This window comes from Scomber scombrus, chromosome 17, assembly GCF_963691925.1.
Source record: "Scomber scombrus chromosome 17, fScoSco1.1, whole genome shotgun sequence".
Classification (NCBI taxonomy): domain Eukaryota; kingdom Metazoa; phylum Chordata; class Actinopteri; order Scombriformes; family Scombridae; genus Scomber; species Scomber scombrus.
This window is the reverse complement of record NC_084986.1, coordinates 4,123,189-4,143,275: the sequence shown is the minus strand read 5'-3', so window position 1 is coordinate 4,143,275 and position 20,087 is coordinate 4,123,189. Positions and strand designations below refer to the sequence as shown.

The 20,087-nt window shown below is 37.4% G+C and overlaps 1 protein-coding gene across 1 annotated transcript in view; it reads right to left on the bottom strand.

Annotated features, from left to right (window-relative positions):
- Nucleotides 1–19,763, bottom strand: part of LOC133997325 (serine/threonine-protein kinase D3-like) — a 51,541-nt gene extending 31,778 nt beyond the window's left edge. The window contains 1 exon segment of the mRNA XM_062436898.1: nucleotides 19,473–19,763. Within this exon segment, the coding sequence (XP_062292882.1) occupies nucleotides 19,473–19,763 (291 nt within the window).
- Between the last annotated feature and the right edge of the window lie 324 nt (nucleotides 19,764–20,087).

The window sequence follows — 20,087 nt, the reverse complement described above, 5'->3', positions numbered from 1 at the left end:
GTAATTTTTTTAAGCCAAAAATGTCCAAATTGTCTGATTCTAGCTTCTTAAATGTGAATATGTTCTAGTTTCTTTACTCCTCTGTGACAGTAAACTGAATATCTTTCAGTTTGTGGACTAAACGAGACATTTGAAGACGTCATGTTGATATTTTTCACAATTTTCTGACTTTATAGACGCAGTAACTAATTGATTAATCAAGATAATAACTGACGACTCTTTTGCAGCCCCTTAACTTCACTGTCTCATAGAGCGTGGGAACTTTGAGCGCCGAGTTTCATAAGCAGTTTTTTTTTTTCTTCGAATCTGTAGGCAGGTGTACACAAACTGTCTTTCATTTTTAATTTGTGTAACATCACCACTGATATGATTTATGTACAGATTTAAATCACAAGTTTTCGGTTTCAAATGAATCAAGACGAAAACTAATGATTTGAATAGTATATTTTTGGGTCAAACACTAAAACGCGGACAGAAATAAGTCAAATACACTGCTGCCGACGCTGTTTAGTATGCTGTATTATGGCACAGTGAAGCCTTGTGTGTTGTGATAAAGTGTGAGAGGAGGATCTGGGGGTTCAGCAGCCTCTGCAGCCTGCAGACAGGCGACAGGCGACAGGCGGAGCAGCTTCCTGCCCAGAGCTGCTCTCTGTGTTAGCAGGATGTTAGCAGTGTGCAGGGAGCATGCAGCATGGATCCTGCAGCGAGAGCAATGACAGCAGGAAACCCAACCGACAGGTGACGAGGCACGAGCTGCAAGGATAGAGCTAGACGTGCCACACACACACACACACGCACACACACACACACACACACACACGCACACAGTCACTGTAAGTCATGAATTATGTCTGAGGTCCTGTTACTGACACCCTGCAGCAAAGGTGGTTTTTACTGTGTAGGGACTTTTTTTTTAAATAGGTGTGTGTGTGTGTGTGTGTGTGTGTGTGTGTGTGTGTGTGTGTGTGTGTGTGTGTGTGTGTGTACTTGCTCTATCTCTTTTTTCTCTTTCATACAGACACACATAAAGAGCCTGACGCTACCAAATGTTTGTTTTATTGAATTTGTATTTGCTGACTCGCCTGAAACCGGAGTTGTAACTTGATTTTTTTTACATTTTATTTTATTGATATAAACCTGAGACCAAAATTAATAATTAAAACTGAAATATTATAGACCATCAGAGTAGACATGACAAAGGTAAATCTATAAAAGCCTGCAGGTAACATGCTGCACAGTTTTTAAACCTCGCCTGAGATTTAGTTTGTTATTGACGTCTTTGAATCATCTCTAAAACTTTATCTATATAAATATACAAACTACTTTATTATTAAACTCTTGGCTACACCTTTCACGATGACGTCAGAGCTCACCTGAGACAAATATGCAATCATAACCCTGCTACTGATCCAGTCTTTGTAAAGGGAGGAGAGGCATTACATGGTAAATATCTTGATTACATTGATGTGTCTGAAAGGCTGATTAATAAAAGTTAAGACATAAATGTTTCCCATGTGAAATAGTGAAATAGTCGATCTTATTATTTATCTTATATATCAGACTTAAAGCATCATCAGACTGAAATAAGACTTCAGAACGTCTTTGCTTGTTTACCACAAACATACTTATTCTTGTTTTTTACTGTATTTTTAATCATTTTTCCATCATTTGCTTCTTAATTATTGCAACATCTCTCTTCTTACTTTAGTTTTTTAGTTTTTAGACAGACTTTTATTTAGTCTGGCAATTTTTAATCAGTTTTGTGCAGAGATTTGTTGATTGTTCTGTGTTATTTTTAGATTATTATTGATTAAAATAGTTCATTTTCATGGGGTTTTTTTAATCAGAAAATTAGATAAAGCCTCATCCTCAAATTTAAAAAAACATGAGACGTTCAAAAGAAGAATTAAACCCACAAACAACTCTATTTGTCTTTTTTTGTTGTTGAAAAAAAACGATGTTTAAAGGACGTAATTAAAGAAAAACACAGCGAGACAAACTAATCTGAGTCTGCAGACATGAAACCACAAGAAGGAGAAATCCTCCACGTGGACCGGATACTTTTAACACTTATAACACTTTTTTCTTGGGCGTCGTCCAATCACGTTTAGCGTCCTCGGTCAGCTGCTGCGTTCGCTGAGGTGAGCACTGAGAGGTCTGCTAATGGACGCAGTGTGTTTAATACACACTGATCCCCTTTTTATAGTTAATCCTCCATTAACCAGGCTTAACCTACACACACACACACACACACACACACACACACACACACACACACACACACACACACACACACACACACACACACACACACACACACACACACACACACACACACACACACACTCCCTTTCATACATCCGAACTCTCCTCTCTCACCAAACTGAACCAGATTTTCGTCGACTCCACCGTCTGATTCTTATCATCAAAGTTCACAGAGTTCAAACCCTCCAGGCCCCCGATGTCGTGACCTTTGACCCCCCTCGAGCAGGAGCAGGAGACATCCCTCTTCTGTCTGTGCTGGGTCTTGTTTTCATTGAGCCACAGAGGAGGGATCGGAGGGGCGGAGGAGGGAGGCGAGGGTAGATCCATCACCTCGTAATCTGTGCAGCCATTATCAGAGACTAAGTGTTCATAGAGTAATAATAATAATCCTGATTCTGTAAAGGGAGGAGAGCTGCGTCTACATCCGACTCACAAACACACACACACAAACACACACACACACACACACACACACACACACACACACACACACACACACACACACACACACACACACACACACACACCACTGCTTCATGAAGTTTATGATACAACAGGAGTTATAGTTTTACTTTAGGAGCTAAATTATTGAGTTTCTGGTGTTTAAATGAGGAAAAAAACATCAAAAATATGATTGATGAAGTTAATAAAAGACATTTAAACACTTAATTCCTTCTTTTCTTTTCTCTTATTGTTTCTTTTGGTTTCTCTCTTTGCTCACAAGACGACCATCTCAACCTTTTCACCTCTTTGACTGTTTAAATTCTCATTTTAAACTTCATCCAGGAGAGGAAATACATCTACTGTGGCTTTTACTGCAAGTCTAATGAGCTCAGTAAGAGCAGGAGGAACATCGTTTTCATACATTTGTCTTTTAAGATACAACAAACTGATTTTTATTCCCATTCACATCCTTCAATTACTGTCAATTTGTTGAATTTGTGTCCTTAAAAATGCCACATGGCTCCTTTTTGTCACTAAATCTAAACTAATTTCTATTCTTTTAAAAGTTTCATATCCTTACAAACAAACATATTTCAGAAATTTCAACATGTGTCCAACAGAAATTAACTTATTTCAAAGATCAAGACAAAATGAAACTAGACTAAATATATAATTCATATATAATTTGCACAGAAAACCAGCAGACATGCTGGAATTTATTATCCTCTTCTATCTAAATTATACTTTATGTGCCAATTTCTTGAATTTCTTGAATTTTATCAACATTTTTGGTGTAATGGAGGGAAAAACATACAAAAATATGATTTATTAAGCCTCTCAGAGCAGGAGAGCACTGCTGACTGACCAAAAAGTCTAATTTTTTAATCCTATTTTTAGGATTAGAGGAGTTCTGACCTGTTAGGAGTTCAGGTAGAAATGTTCAGTGAGATGTTTTATTAAAGCTTGATGAGAATAAATGCATTGAAAGATCATTTTTACCCCCAAAAAACAGGAGAACAGTGAACATGCAGCTTCACCACAGAGATGAATCAAACTTTATTCTACACACTAAAACTAATGAATCTCAACTTTATTACAACAAGTTTTAAATCGTATTATATATTTCTTCTGTTCACAGACTGCGTGACATTACAGGGAAACATAAGTTAACAGGAGGAAGTAGATGAATGAGAACAGGACAGCGGAAAAAGAAGAAGAAGAAGAAGAAGAAGAAGAAGAAGAAGAAGAAGATGAGACACACAGTGCACGATTAGAAACTTGTGCAACGTGTGCAAGATGCTGCAGCATTGTGGGAATTGTGAAGCGATGCGGTTTTAATCGTGATTTCACACAGTTGAGTCAAATCAGGTCATTGTGTAACCTTTGTTTACAGTGTGTGAAGGATAAATGGGGTTTATATCGATAAGAGGCAAACATTCATGCAGTTATAAATGCCTTTAAGTTGGTAATAAAGGGTTCTTACACTTAAATAATCCTCTAGATCTACACTTCTTCTGTCTTATTATGAGCTTGTAAATCAACTGTGAAGCTAAATAAAGTTTGATTGATTGATTGATTGAGAGGTTTTAAGCATGCACAACATTCAAAACATGATGCAGTAAACATTAAATTTATAAGTCATTGATTTTTAATTTATATCAGCAACAAAACTGACGGAGAAGGAAAGAATATTGAGACTTTCTTACTAAATTTGGCGACTTTTAAAGACATATTTAGCAACTTTTTCTTCTTCCAAAAAGCAGCTAGTGACACATTTAACTACTTTTTGAGCAGAACTGAATCCTCTTATAGAAAAGCGTCGTCAGTCTTTTTCTCTGCCCTTCTGTGTTCAGCTGAGACGGAGCAGCAGCACGTTCAGGGAGCCAATCAGCAGCCAGACAGAGATGCAAATGAGCGGTGAATGTACGTATTGTTTAACAGTGTTTAACTCGTTCTAATCTGCTTTTATTCAAAACTTTACGGTTTAAGTTTCATTTAGTTTTGTCTCAATGTAGAGAATTTAAAAAAGAGACTTTATTCATCACTATCACTGTTGATCTCCATGGCAACGTACTGTTTCTGTCTATAGTCGTAATATAGTTTAAGATTTAGATGCGTTATTGGAAATATAGCTGATTGGAAAAGGAAGGAAGGAAGGAAGGAAGGAAGGAAGGAGAAGAAAGAAAGAAAGAAAGAAAGAAAGAAAGAAAGAAAGAAAGAAAGAAAGAAAGAAAGAAAGAAAGAAAGAAAGAAAGAAAGAAAGAAAGAAAGAGAAAGAAAGAAAGAAAGGTGTGCAGTTCGAAGGAAGGAAGGATGGATGGAAAGAAAGAAAGAAAGAAAGAAAGAAAGAAAGGTATGCAATTCGAAGGATGGATGGATGGATGGAAGGAAGGAAGGAAGGAAGGAAGGAAGGAAGGAAGGAAGGAAGGAAAGAAAGGTATGCAATTCGAAGGATGGATGGATGGATGGAAGGAAGGAAGGAAGGAAGGAAGGAAGGAAGGAAGGAAGGAAAGAAAGAAAGAAAGAAAGAAAGAAAGAAAGAAAGAAAGAAAGAAAGAAAGAAAGGTGCACAATTCGAAGGAAGGAAGGAGGGAAGGAAGGAAGGCAGGAAGGAAGGAAGGAAGGAAGGAAGGAAGGAAGGAAGGAAGGAAGGAAGGATGGATAGATATTAAATATTTTATCACCTACAGTGTATTTAAGTGGACTTATACTAATAATGACTTCATTTAAAACATGTAAATGTTTCCTGATCTCCATGGTTACCAGATTAAATGTAATATTTAGAACAATTGTATTCCATTACCTTTATTTAATATAAAGTTATAATGTAAGATCATGCCAAACTAGTTGATATGGTGTTTTATTGACAATTTACTGTTTTTAAGCAAGTTTAATTATTTGGTACAAAGTTTTTATGGTTACACCACTTGGACATTTTTGCCATAATCCTCTAATATATTCTCTCAAAATGGATTAAAAGCAGAAATTTGATGCTGAGTCCATAAAAAAAGAATGTGTGCAAGTTATTCATCCGTTTATTTTCACATTTTAACTCCTTTAAATTTAACCATAAATACTGCTATTGTTACTGTAGTTGCAAAAACACTCATCAGCGAAGTCAAGAGCCCGACCAGATAAAACAGTCGCTGTCTTCCTCTGCAGAAAGCCGGCAGCCTTTCAGCTCCAATAAAACTCTCCGACTCTTTCACAGCAGGCGAGCAATTAGCCATGAACGACGGGCCGATGGGGGGTCGAGGAGGAGGAGGAGGATGAGGAGGAGGATGAATTAAAGGTAAACACGGCCGCGCTGCTCCCTGTTTTCCCCTCATCCGCTCGCTCCGTCACCTCGCTCAGGAAACAACAGGAAGCGGCGCTGAGTGGGTCAGGCTGGTCACAGTGTGTGGGAGTTTCATTCATCCTCATGTTAAAGAGGATGAATGCAGCACAAACAGCAGCAGCAGCACACCTGAAGCTTAAAGTGCTTTTTTTTCTCCTCAATAAGGACCCAGGGTGTATTTTTACACACGGAGAGGTTTTAATGGGTTTCAGGGTCGAAAAGTTAATAAAAAAAGACATTTAAACGTTTAATTCTTTCTTTTTTTCTCTTCTCTAAATGTTTCTTTTCTGGTTTTCTGGTTTCTCTTTGCACTTAAACGTCATCCAGTCTACTGAAGCTTTCTCTGCAGGTTTATGGAGCTTTTGTTTCTATATTTTATGACTTCAACAAACTGATTTTAATCTCAAATTATTCATTCATAACCTTCAATTACTGTCAGTTTCATTAATTTATGCCACAGTGCTGCTTTGTGTAACCTTTATTTAAAATCATCTGAACTTATCAAGTCATTTCTGTTCTCATAAAAGCCTAAAATCGTTAAAACTAATATATTTAGGACATTTCAACATGAAATTAACTTGTTTTTTCGAATATATATCTTTTTAGAAATGTCCTGAAACCATCGAGACAAAATGAAACTAAACATGCTGGAAGTTTTTCTCCTCTTCTACAGAAATAAGACTATAAATCTGCTTTAATCAATATTTTGAGATTGACAATTTATCATTAAAAAAAAAGATTTGTAATGTGTTATTTAACTTTTATCTATGCTTTTAACCTGTGCTGTTTAATTTTAACTTGTTGTACATTTAATCGCTCGTGTTTTATTGCTTCAAATGTAAAGCTGCATCTTATGTGGACAAATCCACAGTGTGACATCATATGAATGCAGTTCCCCTCAGATTTACAGAGCTTTTTAGGCCTTTTTTATACTTTTTAAAGTTATTTTAGAACCTGAATGACACCAAACAGCTGACTGAAACATTTAGAGTCTAGCTGGTGAAGTAAGTGGAGCATTTTTTATTCTCAGTAGTTGGTGGAGACCAAACCAGAGCTAAAAGGAGAGTGAACATTGCATTTATATTAATCTGGTGGGCACAAATAAATAAATGCATGATGTGTAAACAGTAAACTACTGACACAACAACTTTATAGGCAATAATTCATCACAGTAATAACAAAAGAATCGACTGATCTTAAAGCTTAAATGAATAAAAGCATAATTATAATTATAGACAATAACAGCTTAACAAGGATTTTAAACAGTGCAGGATGCATCTGTGCTCTTAAGATGACATATTCTGCACATTTCCAGGTCTCTATATTTATATTCTGGGGCTCTAATGGAAAATCTTTGCATTATAAACAATTAAAATCTCCTTATTTATGTTCTACTGGTCCTTTATGCAGCCTCTCAGTTCAGCTTCTGTCTGAAACAGGCTGTTTTAGCTCCTGGCTCTTTAAGCCCCGCCTCCTCACTCTGTTCTGATTGGTCGGCTTCAGGAAGCTTCCAACGAGTCCAGAGGCCACGTAAACAAACCATAGTAGCAGGATTTCACTTCTTCTTTTTTTTGTTTGTTCTTTACTTGAAATAGAAACTTCTCACGTACATCAGAGCTGAAATATGAGAATTGATACGTGAAAATGAAACAAAGACGACAGAAGGGACGGCCGTTTGTGGACATGTAAGAACAATCTGAGGCCAACAGGAGGAGGAAGTGGAGGAAACTTTACAGAGTGTTAAGAGCAGGTTGAAGCCCTGAGTTTTGACTTACAGGCAGCATTTTTATATACTGTATGTCCAACTTAAGTTTTGGAGCTTGGAAATCAACAAAAAAGCAGAACAGGACTGTTAATGCCTCGCTCTGCTTGTTTAACTATAAAGTTTATCTCCTCAGTGTTACTACTATAAGACTGGCCTCACACACACACGCACACACACACACACACACACACGCACACACACGCACACACACACAAACACATACACACACACAAGCACACGCACGCACACACACACACACACACACAAGCACACGCCCAGTCGCACACATACACACACACACACACACACACACCCAGTCGCACACATACACATACACACACACACACACACAGTGCTTTTATGTTCTACATCTGTTACTGGGACCACAACAACATCCTCCCTCCTCAGATACATTAGTGTGTGTGTGTGTGTGTGTGTGTGTGTGTGTGTGTGTGTGTGTGTGTGTGTGTGTGTGTGTGTGTGTGTGTGTGTGTGTGTGTGTGTGTGTGTGTGTGTGTGTGTGTGTGTTTTAAATGACCTCAATGTTTCCTCTGGCTTCACTCAGCAGCAGAATGACCACAATGAGAGTAACGGCGGGTGTGATTATTGAAATGTGAGCAAACAGCTTTGAGTTGTGACATTTCATTGATAAAAAAAAAAAGTCAGACGCAGCGCTGAGAGCTCCTGAATCCTGAACCCTGAGTCTGTTAGTGAGAATCCAATGCAGAAACACACCAAAAAATGTAAAGATCTGCTTTAAAAAGTCCAATAATTCTAAATTCTAATTCTAAATTCTAATTCTAATTCTAAATTCTAATTCTAATTCTAAATTCTAAATTCTAATTCTAAATTCTAAATTCTAATTCTAATTCTAATTTTTTTTTTAAATCAGATTTTTTTTTAAATGTTTCAGGTTTTAGAGCCATTTAAATGTCTTTTAAAGGATTTTAGTGATTTTCAGGTTAACGAGCTGCAATTTAAGATAAATAATGGACTGATGAATCTTAAAATTAGAAGCTAGTTTTCTCTTGACCTCACAGTAAGATCATCTAAACAAGAGATTTAACCTTAATTAGCTTAAAAAATAATATAATAGCACTAATAAGATCCAAGACTTTTCTGATTTTTGGTAATAAGAAAGAGATTTGTCAAGAAATCTTATTATTAGAGTATTAGAGTTCGGACTAAACATGGTGAAATCAGCCCCAACTGTGAATATTTTTAAATCCAGGTTAAGAACACTTCTCTTCTCCTGTGCTTATGATTGAGCTCTTTATTTCAAAGCACTTTAAATTTTAATCTTTCATTTGCACTCTATGTCCTTTTAATGATTTTAAAGCAAATCATTATTTTATGCTGCAACCTCATATTTAATGCTCTATTATAATATCTTATTTCTCTCTCTTTCTATTTTTCTATTTATTGGGTTTTGTTTTTTATTTCCAATTTTTTCTGTTAAATGTTTGTTTTATGTAAAGCACATTGAATTGCCATTGTGTATGAAATGCGCTATATAAATAAAACTGCCTTGCCTATTATTGCTGCTTTTTTAAATCAAAAAGCTTGTTTTTTGCAGCACTGATTACACTCATCATGCCACACTTTTAAAAAAAATAGACGTAATGTCCCTTTAAAGTCCCGCAGCAGCAGCAGCAGCAGCAGACCGAGGCGACGTCTCCACATCATATCACCCAACTCTGACTTATTTGGATGCAAATGAGCGTCAGATATCCTGGTTAGATTCGAGCCGTCGGACGGAACAAAGTAAACATTAAATCCAAACTCATTTCCTGTTTCTGAGCCGATGACATCAGCGACGCGGACGGAAACTAACCCCACTTCCTGGTTCTTATCACAATAACAGGTACAGTGGAAGCAGGTGAAGGAGGGGAGCGAGGGGGGACGGTTGTGTTTTTATTATTATACTTTCAACAGCTGCTAACAGTTGGATTTACTTTAAAAGTGGAAAAAAAGTGCGATAAACAAATGCAGAGACTTTTATACTCTGATTTAATAAGAAGTAGTAAAACTAAAGTATCTCAGACTTTGAAACAATACCCAACAATCGTCTGTAGAGCTGAGCAGGAAGAAGGAATTAGTTTGTTATCACTCGGCATTTGTTTAAGTACAGCTGTCATGTCTGCAGTGAAAAATAGGTTAATGTCTTTATGATTTTAACCCTTTTAACCCTTCATTAAATTGCTTTTATTGATTGTGTTTTATCATTTATTCTGCACGGTTTTATTGATTTTAATTTGTCTTTGATTCTGGAAAACGTCTTTTAGATTTGTTAAAAGTTGTTATTATTATTATTAAAAAAACACATAAAATCACATTATTTAAGTCTGAAATTGATTTGATTTCCTTTCAGTAGCCTAAAATGTGCAGAAATGCTTTTTAAATGATTTGTTTTTGTGCAGCTGGTAAACATTTATTGCACATAGAGGCTTTTAAAGGTTGTAGTGAAGCATAACATCCTCCACTTTAAATACATTAACTGAATAATTATGGCTGTTATTTTCTCCTTTTAGATGACAGAAGATCAAAAGTCATTTTCACTAAGGAACCATGAACACAATAAATTTGGTTTAAATTTCAGTATTAATTATGAAAGGAATGCTTAAGCCGGGTGAGAATATGAAGGGTTAAATGTATTTGGTGATTTTTTATGATTAAAGGGGAAAAAAAGGTGTTTGGGGAAATATCAGAATTGCTCCTTTTTTGTCTCAGCAGTGTGTCGGTGTCTGTAGGTCGGTTTCCAGTCACATTTAGAGTTTTTACGCTTGGATGGAGGCGGAAAAGTTAATGTATGATATATAAAAGCAAAATGTGACAAAGTGTAAGGAAACTGTTTTTCCCCCTTTCATTCTGTTCAGGGTTAAATTTGACCCCATTTTTACATTTTAGAGCTGTAAAAACATCCTAAACAGTTGTTCGACTTCCCTAATGTAACACAGAATATACAAAATTGGACATATACACATTTTTATAAAGTGTTTGAACAAAACTAATATCAATATATTTATATAGTGTGTTGTAAATGTTTGTTTTCTATCAACTAAAAGCATAAAATGTAAAGAATAAACTAATTTCAGCTCTTTGAAAGCTTCGTATTAAGTATGAATCACACGTTGATCTGTGTGTGATCTCTGATGTGTGATAATAATACACGGTCGACCATAAAGTTTGAATTATTTTGTTTTCAGACACATTCCTCTTTTTATTTTCTATTCATACACATCAGTAATCACCTTTGACCAGGTGAAATTAGATTGATCAATACAATTTTGAGAATATATGTACTTTAACTATCAAGAATACATCACATTGTCACAATCATTTCATGGAAAGAGGTAAAAAATATTTAATTCCAACTTCATGGGCGACCGTGTATGTTTAAAACGTGTGGTAATAAGTTTAAATGAAGCTAGCTAAAAAGGTGTAACACAGAATTAGGTGATAATTTAAACCTTTAAGCTTTATAAACAGTCAATTTTGACCCAGGAGGACAAAAGTTGCATGAAAAATGTTTCTGACTTTGTATCTCTAGAGAAAAGTTTGGGATTTTTAACCTACTTCAGCACAGTTTCCTCTGTAACCTCTAGTGGCCGTTAGAGGAACTGCACCTTGAAACAGCGTGAGCAATTATTCATTCGCCTCAACAGTTGAGAGGAATAAAATCAGGTCAGGTTATAAAACTTAAAAACAGGCTGTAACGGGATTAAAAGCAGCTGTGAGTGACGTTCAGCATCATCAGAGTTCAGATGATAATTTGGTGTTTTTTTTCTGAGGATGATTTTAAGTTTTTAATGAAATGAGACGACAAATGGAGTCTGAAAAGTTAAGCCGTGATTTTTAAAAGTTTGCGTAAGAGTCAGACAGATGTTAATGTTTCGTTTATTCGTGTTACGTAAAAGATTGATGATTAATGACGGGATTAAAACCTCTTCACTTAACCTTAAATCACATTAAAACTACCTCATACTTCTGTTAATTCGAGGTAAGCTCATCTGTCCTTTTAACTCATTTTTATCATCGTCATTAATATAACAGGTTCGTACATTTTTAATGGCTGACCTGCAATTAAAATATAGTTTTATGAACGTAATTTTGTAATTTTGTTGAATATATATAAACTTTTCAGCCTAAAAACAACCTAATCAATGCAAAAACATGTAATTTACACCCAATAAACATGCACAGAAATGAGAAAGTAGGAGAAAGAAAGAGGAACATGATGCAATAAATCAAAAACATGAACTATAAAACTTTATTACTGGGGGAAGTCCTTTAAACTAATATCAAATTGAGCTAATAAATCACCTTATTTTCCATCTTTTTCAAACTATTTACAGGCTGTTTGATTACTTAATGATCAGATTAATTAGTTTATGGAGTAGAGAGAAGATGAGAGAGGAAGACAGACACTAAAAATCTACTTAAAATATATCTTGTAACATTTTATGCCTTCACAAGAACAAGGACGTTACGACTCTTGAGAGAAGAAATAGCGTGACGATGTTAAAGAGCCAGAAACTTTCAGAACTTTATTCCATTAAAGGGCAAATTCACAGTTTTACAAGTGTCTTAAAGCAGCAGTCAGGTGTCCATATGAACATTAAAGGGGGTTTCCTCTCTGTAATCATTCCTCCTGTTCATACTGACTATTAAAACCTTCAAATGTGCTTTCAATGTAAAGTGATGGAGGACTAAATCCACAGTGTTTCTATTGAGCTTCATCAGTCTGAGTTAGTCATATCAAGTGATATCTGACACATTTACAGTCTTTTTAGCATCAGATTCCCTCTTAGTGTTTCCCTGTTGAGCTGTGGTGGAAGTATAGTAACAAAAAGATGTTCATTTGGGCTCCTGAGTGATGGTTTAATGATGTAAATTCAATTTATCCAAAGGTTCATTTCAGCCTAGAAAACTATTGATATGAGCGATGTTTGACTTCAAAAACTAGAGTGGGAATACAATCTAATTAATATGCAAAATAATAAATGTATAGTATCTACATTAACACACATATTAATAAAATCTTTCAATTGATGTTACAAGGCTTCATGTGACATTTGCAGAGCGTTTAAAAAGTAGGTCTCTTTCTCTCTCTCTCGTCACTTCTCCACCTGAACCACCACCTGGCCTTGGTAACCGTGGAAACCAGCACAGCTAATGGGAGAGAAAAGGGAAGTGGAGGACGCGTGTCCCTCACGTCGCCCGTGGCAACAGATACAGATGCTGTGTTCAGGTTTTAAATGATGGCTTTTTTACTTACAGATATTGTATCTGTTATTTCTTTATTTGGCCTTGATTTGTTCATGTTTTCATCTTTAACTTTTAATCACATAGAAGAATGGTTACTTACAGTACACTATCAATGCTTATATTTATATTTTGTGATATTTCATACTCGCCAACATGAGGTCGCCTAGTTTGCTCCTTTTTCTTTCATACATTCAGAAATGTTTCCTGCACTCTTTAAGCTGTATGAAGAAGCACAGATAACTCAATCAGCTGCTTCACTATGAGAGATGAAATCCTGAACATGAAAACACTTTTCTGCCTCAGTTTCAGTTATATATATTTCCTGTATGTTGTGTTTTTTGTTCATCTGAGCACAAATCAGTTTAGCAGTTTTTGTACAGAGAGGATTTTATTATTATTAACATATATTTGTTTGATTGGTACAAATTTGGGTATTTTTAGTAATAAGTTTGCTTAGTTTTTTCCAAACTTTAACACTGATTTCTGCATGTTTAGTCAGGAATAGTTGAGCTAATTAAGAAATAAATAAGAATAGTAACTCCATTTCAAACATGTCCTTTTTTGGCCCTGTTTATATAAAAAAAAAATTATGTATTCATATTTTAATTGTGCCTAATAATCTTAATTTTCACCAATATTCGACCAATAGTTTGTTCTTTTATTGTCATTCATTTTAGTATTATAAATGTCTTGTTATATTCTGTATTCTACATACTGTATTTAATGCTTCAATGTGTTCAAGTCTGTATTTCCATATAAAGAACACTTTAACTTAAGTTGCCTTATTTAGCATTTATTAACAGTAGTACAGACATTTAATAAATGGGTTATTGCACACTATAATGTAAGGACATATTATCAGAAGTTCACATATGAAGACATATTTTATGTTGGTATATTAGTGTTTGACCATATTGTAATTCATTATCATTTTATACAGCAGCTTCCATTCATGGGTGCCTGCAGGAGGAGTTATAGTTGTTATTATAGTTGTACAATAAAGTGCGTTATAAGCAATTTATTCATGTATAAGTGCTAAATAGGCAGTGAAGGAAAGTAATGTGAAGCAGAAGAAGTCAAAGTGTATAAAACTTAAGAGCTCAACACTGTCTCTACTTTTTTATTTGACATCTAGAAAAACTTTCCTTCGATAAAACAATCCAGCTGTTTTAAAACAAACTGTCCATTATTGAGATATATAACACACAAAAGACTCTTTTTTTTTTAAACAGCCTGAGTCAGTTTGGCGCTGTTTCGATGAGACAGTGATGATGTGTCGAGACGCTGAAGATGAACTCTGGAGATGTTTTAGAGGCTCGTATTGTTTCACGCTGACAAACTGCCTTTTTTCTGTGTTTCTGTCTCGCTCTCAGATTCCAGGTTCATGACATCACCGCTGGATGTTCGGACCGTCGGGACACTCGGCTCTGCTCTTCTTCACTGCTACTCTGCCTAAAACTGAAGCTTTCTTTTTACGAGCTGTTCAACAAACAGAACCAAGAACCAATAACACAGAAAATAGGCCAAGATTATGTGTTTTTTCTGTGCATGATTTATATTTTCTGGAGGGAAAGAAGCAGCAAAACGTGAGAAAAGTGAGAAATCATGAGTTTAATAATCATAAAATACTATAACAACTTTGTAATGTTCAAATCCATAAGGAGAATAAATGTTAACGAATAAAAACACATCTGTTTAGACAGGCGTTTGGGTAACATGAAGGCAGCAAGCTTCAGCATTTAAATTGGATTACTTGACTTATTACATTATTATAATTCTATGTGTGTATATATGTACATAGAAACATATATTGTGTGCTTGTGTGCATGTGTGTGTGCGTATTGTTGTATGATCTCTATGACGTATGTTTTATCTTGCCTATGTAAAGCACTTTGTGATTTATGTCTATGTAAAGCGCTGTATAGATAAATTGTACTTTTACATACGTTTAAAGTAAAATGTAAAAAGTGTCCAACTAAAGAAACCAGATTCACAACAAGCTATGCCGTTTTTGTGGGTTTATGCAAAAATCTGGGAAACAAAATTACAAAAATAAAGTTTATTTTCATGAAAACATGCTGAACTGCAAAGATGTGTGATCTAAACATGTATTTTTAAATTATACATCTTCATATCAACCTGAGTGTTTTAAGCTTGCACTGCACTTAAATGAGAAAAACTGACTGACAATAGATCATATTTGAACATTGTCATTTTAATGCTGAGTTGATATATCATCATATTATAAGGTTGTTCTGGCTAATGTGTTACTAAACCCTTTAAACACATATTTACTCATCCAGCAGACACAGAGCAGTACATGTGTCATCTAAAACCGAAACTAAGAGCTGAAAGAGGTTAAAGGAGCTCCGCAGAGCTGCAGAGTCGGTGCGGTAATCGTCTGCGGGTTCGTTAGAGTCGCTTTCAGTCGACGCCTATATCGAAAATACTGAGTTAAGAGTTTCATTACACGATCTGTGACAGGGCTGTGAGAGTGTGCGCACAGAGGGGGGTGGTCAGTGCGGCGACCTACAGGGGAGGGGAACTTCCCTACTTCCCTAACCAACCCCCCCTTCCTCCTACACACACATACACACACACACACACTAACACACACACACGCACAGGAGTGACATAACAGCCGTAAATCAGACCTCAGGCTTCCATTCACCCACAGACGCAACTCACAGCTCCGTGATGTCGACACAAAAGCAGGAAAAAGAAAATTCCTGTGCTGATGTCACTTTATCGAGCGACCTGGAATCATTTTGTTCCACCGTGTCCTCCGACTTACAAAACGTTACGTTAAGAACACCAGGTTACTGTGACGTAAACTGAGTAAAAGGCCAACACACATGTTAACAAGATGGAGAGTCTGCAGCCATGCTAGCAGCTCTGCACAGGTACAGCAGCGCCTTAAGCTAAACACATGCTAACATTTAGCAGGTATGTCGCAATGTTCTCAAACCTGCAGTTGGTTTGTTCTGGTCCGAATCAGTAGATGAGTTCAGTTTCTTTACAAGATCCAAGCAAACCAAAATGCAGCACCAACAGCCAGGTGAGTGTGTTTTCTCTTCTCATTGGTCAGGTGTGTCTTAGTTGGGAAGAAAAAGGTCTTGAACATCGTCCACGAGCCAAAGACAACATACTACATTGCACTAGTTAAGATTGGACCTCAATTCACTCTCCAGCTAGCAGCCAGCAACTCTTAAACTCACTCATCCACATCCAAGCATGCAAAGCTCACCTGGCTGTCGTTTTGCTCGAACTGGCAGAGACCACCTGGTAGTTGGGTCGGATCGAGGCCAGACCAACTTCCCACCACAAACTTCTCCAAGCCTACCTCCTCTACAGGGTCACTGTACAGTTGTTCTTATATATCTGAGTATGATTTCTGTGTTCAGATCTGCCCAAACGAATCGTACCAAAGAAGAAAACCAACCAGAGTCTGATTCAATCGGACTGAAGGCATGCTAAACTCAAAGTGGCAAAGTATTGAGCATCTCAGCTTATATATTGGGTTTTTTTCGTTGGTTTAGGGTTTTTTACACTAATACCATACATCATATTTCCTGGTGGAATGTCAGGAAGATATCACACAAGCCTACAAGGTAAATAAAAAGTTATCACAGGACATTGGCTTATTTCCCCTTTCAGTATTCTTAGCTGCAGTTCCTCCAACAACCACTAAATGCTGCTCCAAAATACACTGACTGTATTGAAGTAAATTACATTTTTTCTAAAAAATCTAAAATTGTGGGCACTAATGTTACTTTTAAACTGTATTTTAGTGGGAATTTTAAAATGAAAAGGGGTTTACAGATTTCAGAGACTCTTTCTGCCCTCTTAACCCAAATACAACATTTTACCCACCAAGTTGTAACAGTTTACACACAGTGAGAAGAGTCAACAGCAGTCAAAACCAAAGTGACCCCCCCTCCACCCCGCCCCACCCCACCCCACCCCTCTGACTGCTTCTCCAACACAACACACAGCTGTGAAACAGGAAGTGAAGAGCGCTGACACAGCAACGCCAACCAGGAAGAGACATTCTCAGTGAAAAGTCTTTTCCTTCTCTGAGCTTGTAAACAGGGAGAGAGAAAGAGAGACGAGAGACAACAAGTGAAAGTATGGAGACGGTGATGATGTTGATCAGATTGTCCAACTATTTGGTGAGGTGATCCCATGACCTTTGCTCCACCCTCAGGACAAACTTCACATTTTTTGTATGACAACAGTTTGAATGACCAGTTTGTTCTTTAAACTGTCCAAAACACAAAGGTTCATGAACTTAGGAATAAAGAAAGTCCAACCACTTTAATGGCACAAATTCCACAAAACCCAAAAAGATTTATATTATTTTATACCCAGAATAGTGCGGCAGAGAGATGTGCTGATAGTTTACATTCACATTACATGCTAAAGTGGCCCAAATCTGATTTTTTTTCCCCCAAATTGTAAACAAACCAAATTAGTTGTTTTTTTCCTATCAAATCTGTGTCACTCACATCTGTGGTCCTGGATCTGATTCATATCTGATCTCTGGATGTTCAATCACTGTCAGATCAAACTTCATGTGTTTTTTTAATGTCATTTTTGTTCATTGGTATATTATCATATTCTGCAGATACACCAGGAACAGTGCCAGGCCGTGATGCCAATTTGACACAGTGGCCAAACTGTGTAATTACAATTTCTGTCATTGACGCACGATGGCCCAAAAAGCGTTTCCTCCCCCACACACAATCATTGGAAAAGGAGCAGCTGTAAATCAAAATGACTCTTTTTATTACCAGAATTTTATCCTTTTGGTCCGATAACATTCGGAAAGTCTAGAGGAGCCAAGAGGAAGCTGGCTTGGCCATGCTCCATTGGCCGAAAAATGGTGGAACCACGTTTGTTTTTGGCTTCCTGCACCACTGAGCAACATTCACAGGAAAACAAGGCACCATCTCTGAACACGGTATCCTGTTCAATACGTCCATAGTATGCAGATATCGCCTGCAAACATTATTAATCACCTAACAACCTGCTACAACAACAACAACAGCAACGGGTCCAGCAATGGAGAGAGGAGGAAGTTTCAAATTTGTTGGATTTAGCTGGAGAAGCTTCTCCGTGACATATAAGCCATGTTTATGATTTTAATGTTGCATTATTGTTGTTATTCTTGTACGAATGTGGCTCACTTTTCAGTTAAATATGTACATGTGTGACAAGTCAGGACCGCAACAGCGCTCACGCATGCATGTCAAGAATCAGAATCATCAGAATTTGCACATTAAGGCAGCAATGTGAATGTAGCCATAGATAAATCACCTAATCTGCTGTTATTAAAGAAGCTTTCAGACAACTAGCAGTTACCACTCCATCTTCCACCCAGTGGAAACATCAGCAGGGAGCACCACCACCACTGCAGCCACTGGTTACCTCCAATCCTACCAACAGCTTCTACCATCAGCTCCAGACTGCTGCTATCTATCTGTGTTTCAATGTCAGGAAGAAAAGTGTTTACAGTTTGGATAAAGTACAAAAAAAAGCCCAAACAGGTGTTGGTGCAGGTGAACAGCTTCACTGCAGGTCAGAAACCAATAGATCCAATAAACAACCAGCTGATCAAAAGTTAGATATGTAACGGTAGTCGAGGTTCATTGCAGAGCATCGTTATGCTCTGCAAAACTGACAAAACTATTTGGTTAGCTGCAGTGTGTGTGTGTGTGTGTGTGTGTGTGTGTGTGTGTGTGTGTGTGTGTGTACAGTGCAGTTAACACAGGTGGTTCAGTGCGAGCAGTGAAACCAGTAGATTGTGGGAGATATAGTCGAGCTGATAGCGGATGCCTGTACCACGAGGTGCGAGAATCGACTCTGACACAAAGGGGAAGTATCACTGAGTTCACCAAAACTCTGTCCAATGAACCGGCAACATTAGAGACATGTGACAACATTATTTCATACTTCGAACTTAAATAGGAGATGCTTTTTGATAAGTATGATTATTTTCATAATCGATTAATTGGTGAGCTGTTTGGTCGAAGATTTGCTGCATCATAGATGACAGTTAATCAAATATATTAACATTTGCAATCAGGAAATTGAAGACTGTGTCACTATTTTGTAACATTTCATAGATTCAATGATTAATCGACTAATCAGGAAAATAACTGGCAACTAATCAATAATGAAAATAATCATTTCCTTGGTATTTATTTTAAAAAAGCCACGTTTCTTTTCCTGTGGTGGTTTCGACCAATGGAAACCAGCTTTAAGTCTCATCAGTGCTTTGAACTTTGACAAATATTTTGGGTAAAAAATGGAAAACTTTTGGGGGAATTTCTGTGACATGAACAACTACGCCACCAGAATCCCAGTTCAGAAGCCAAAATAAATCTTTACCTTCGTATCCACGATGGAGCAGACGAGCTCTCGGACGGCAGACAACGAGAGGTCACCAGGGTCGAGCGTGACCGTCTCCCTGGTGAGTCCGATCTGGAGCAGGAAGGAGACGCCGTGGATGGAGCACCGTGAGCTGGTTGGGCTTGGTGCCGTCTGGCTGCCGTTGGACAACTGGCTGCAGATGGTGGCGGGCGGGCTGGGCGATGGCGTGGGTGGGACCGCATGGTGAGGGAGGACGGGGAGAGCTCGCGGCGAGGCCGGCGGCGGCGGGGGGCTGTTATCGGCCGACATTGGCTGCTATCTGTGACGTCGTCCTGGAAGTAAAAAGGCGTCGTGGGGAAACAACATCCAAAGAGAGCGTCCGACTGCTCAGGTTTGTTCGTCAGCCGAGCATTTTCTGTCCCTTCTTTTGTCTCAATTCACATTTCTCACTGTTAAAATCCTGCAAGGAAGGTTTGCTCTCACCGCCGGGCATCTCTGAGGTAAAAATAAAACAAAAAATCTGGATCCTGGAAAGTTCAGCTTTAAAGAGTTTTATCACGGTTCGATCCTCAGACCTCCTGCTGGCTCAGACTGTGGATTGCGTTATAAGTGGCGATGATGGAAGCTGGAAAG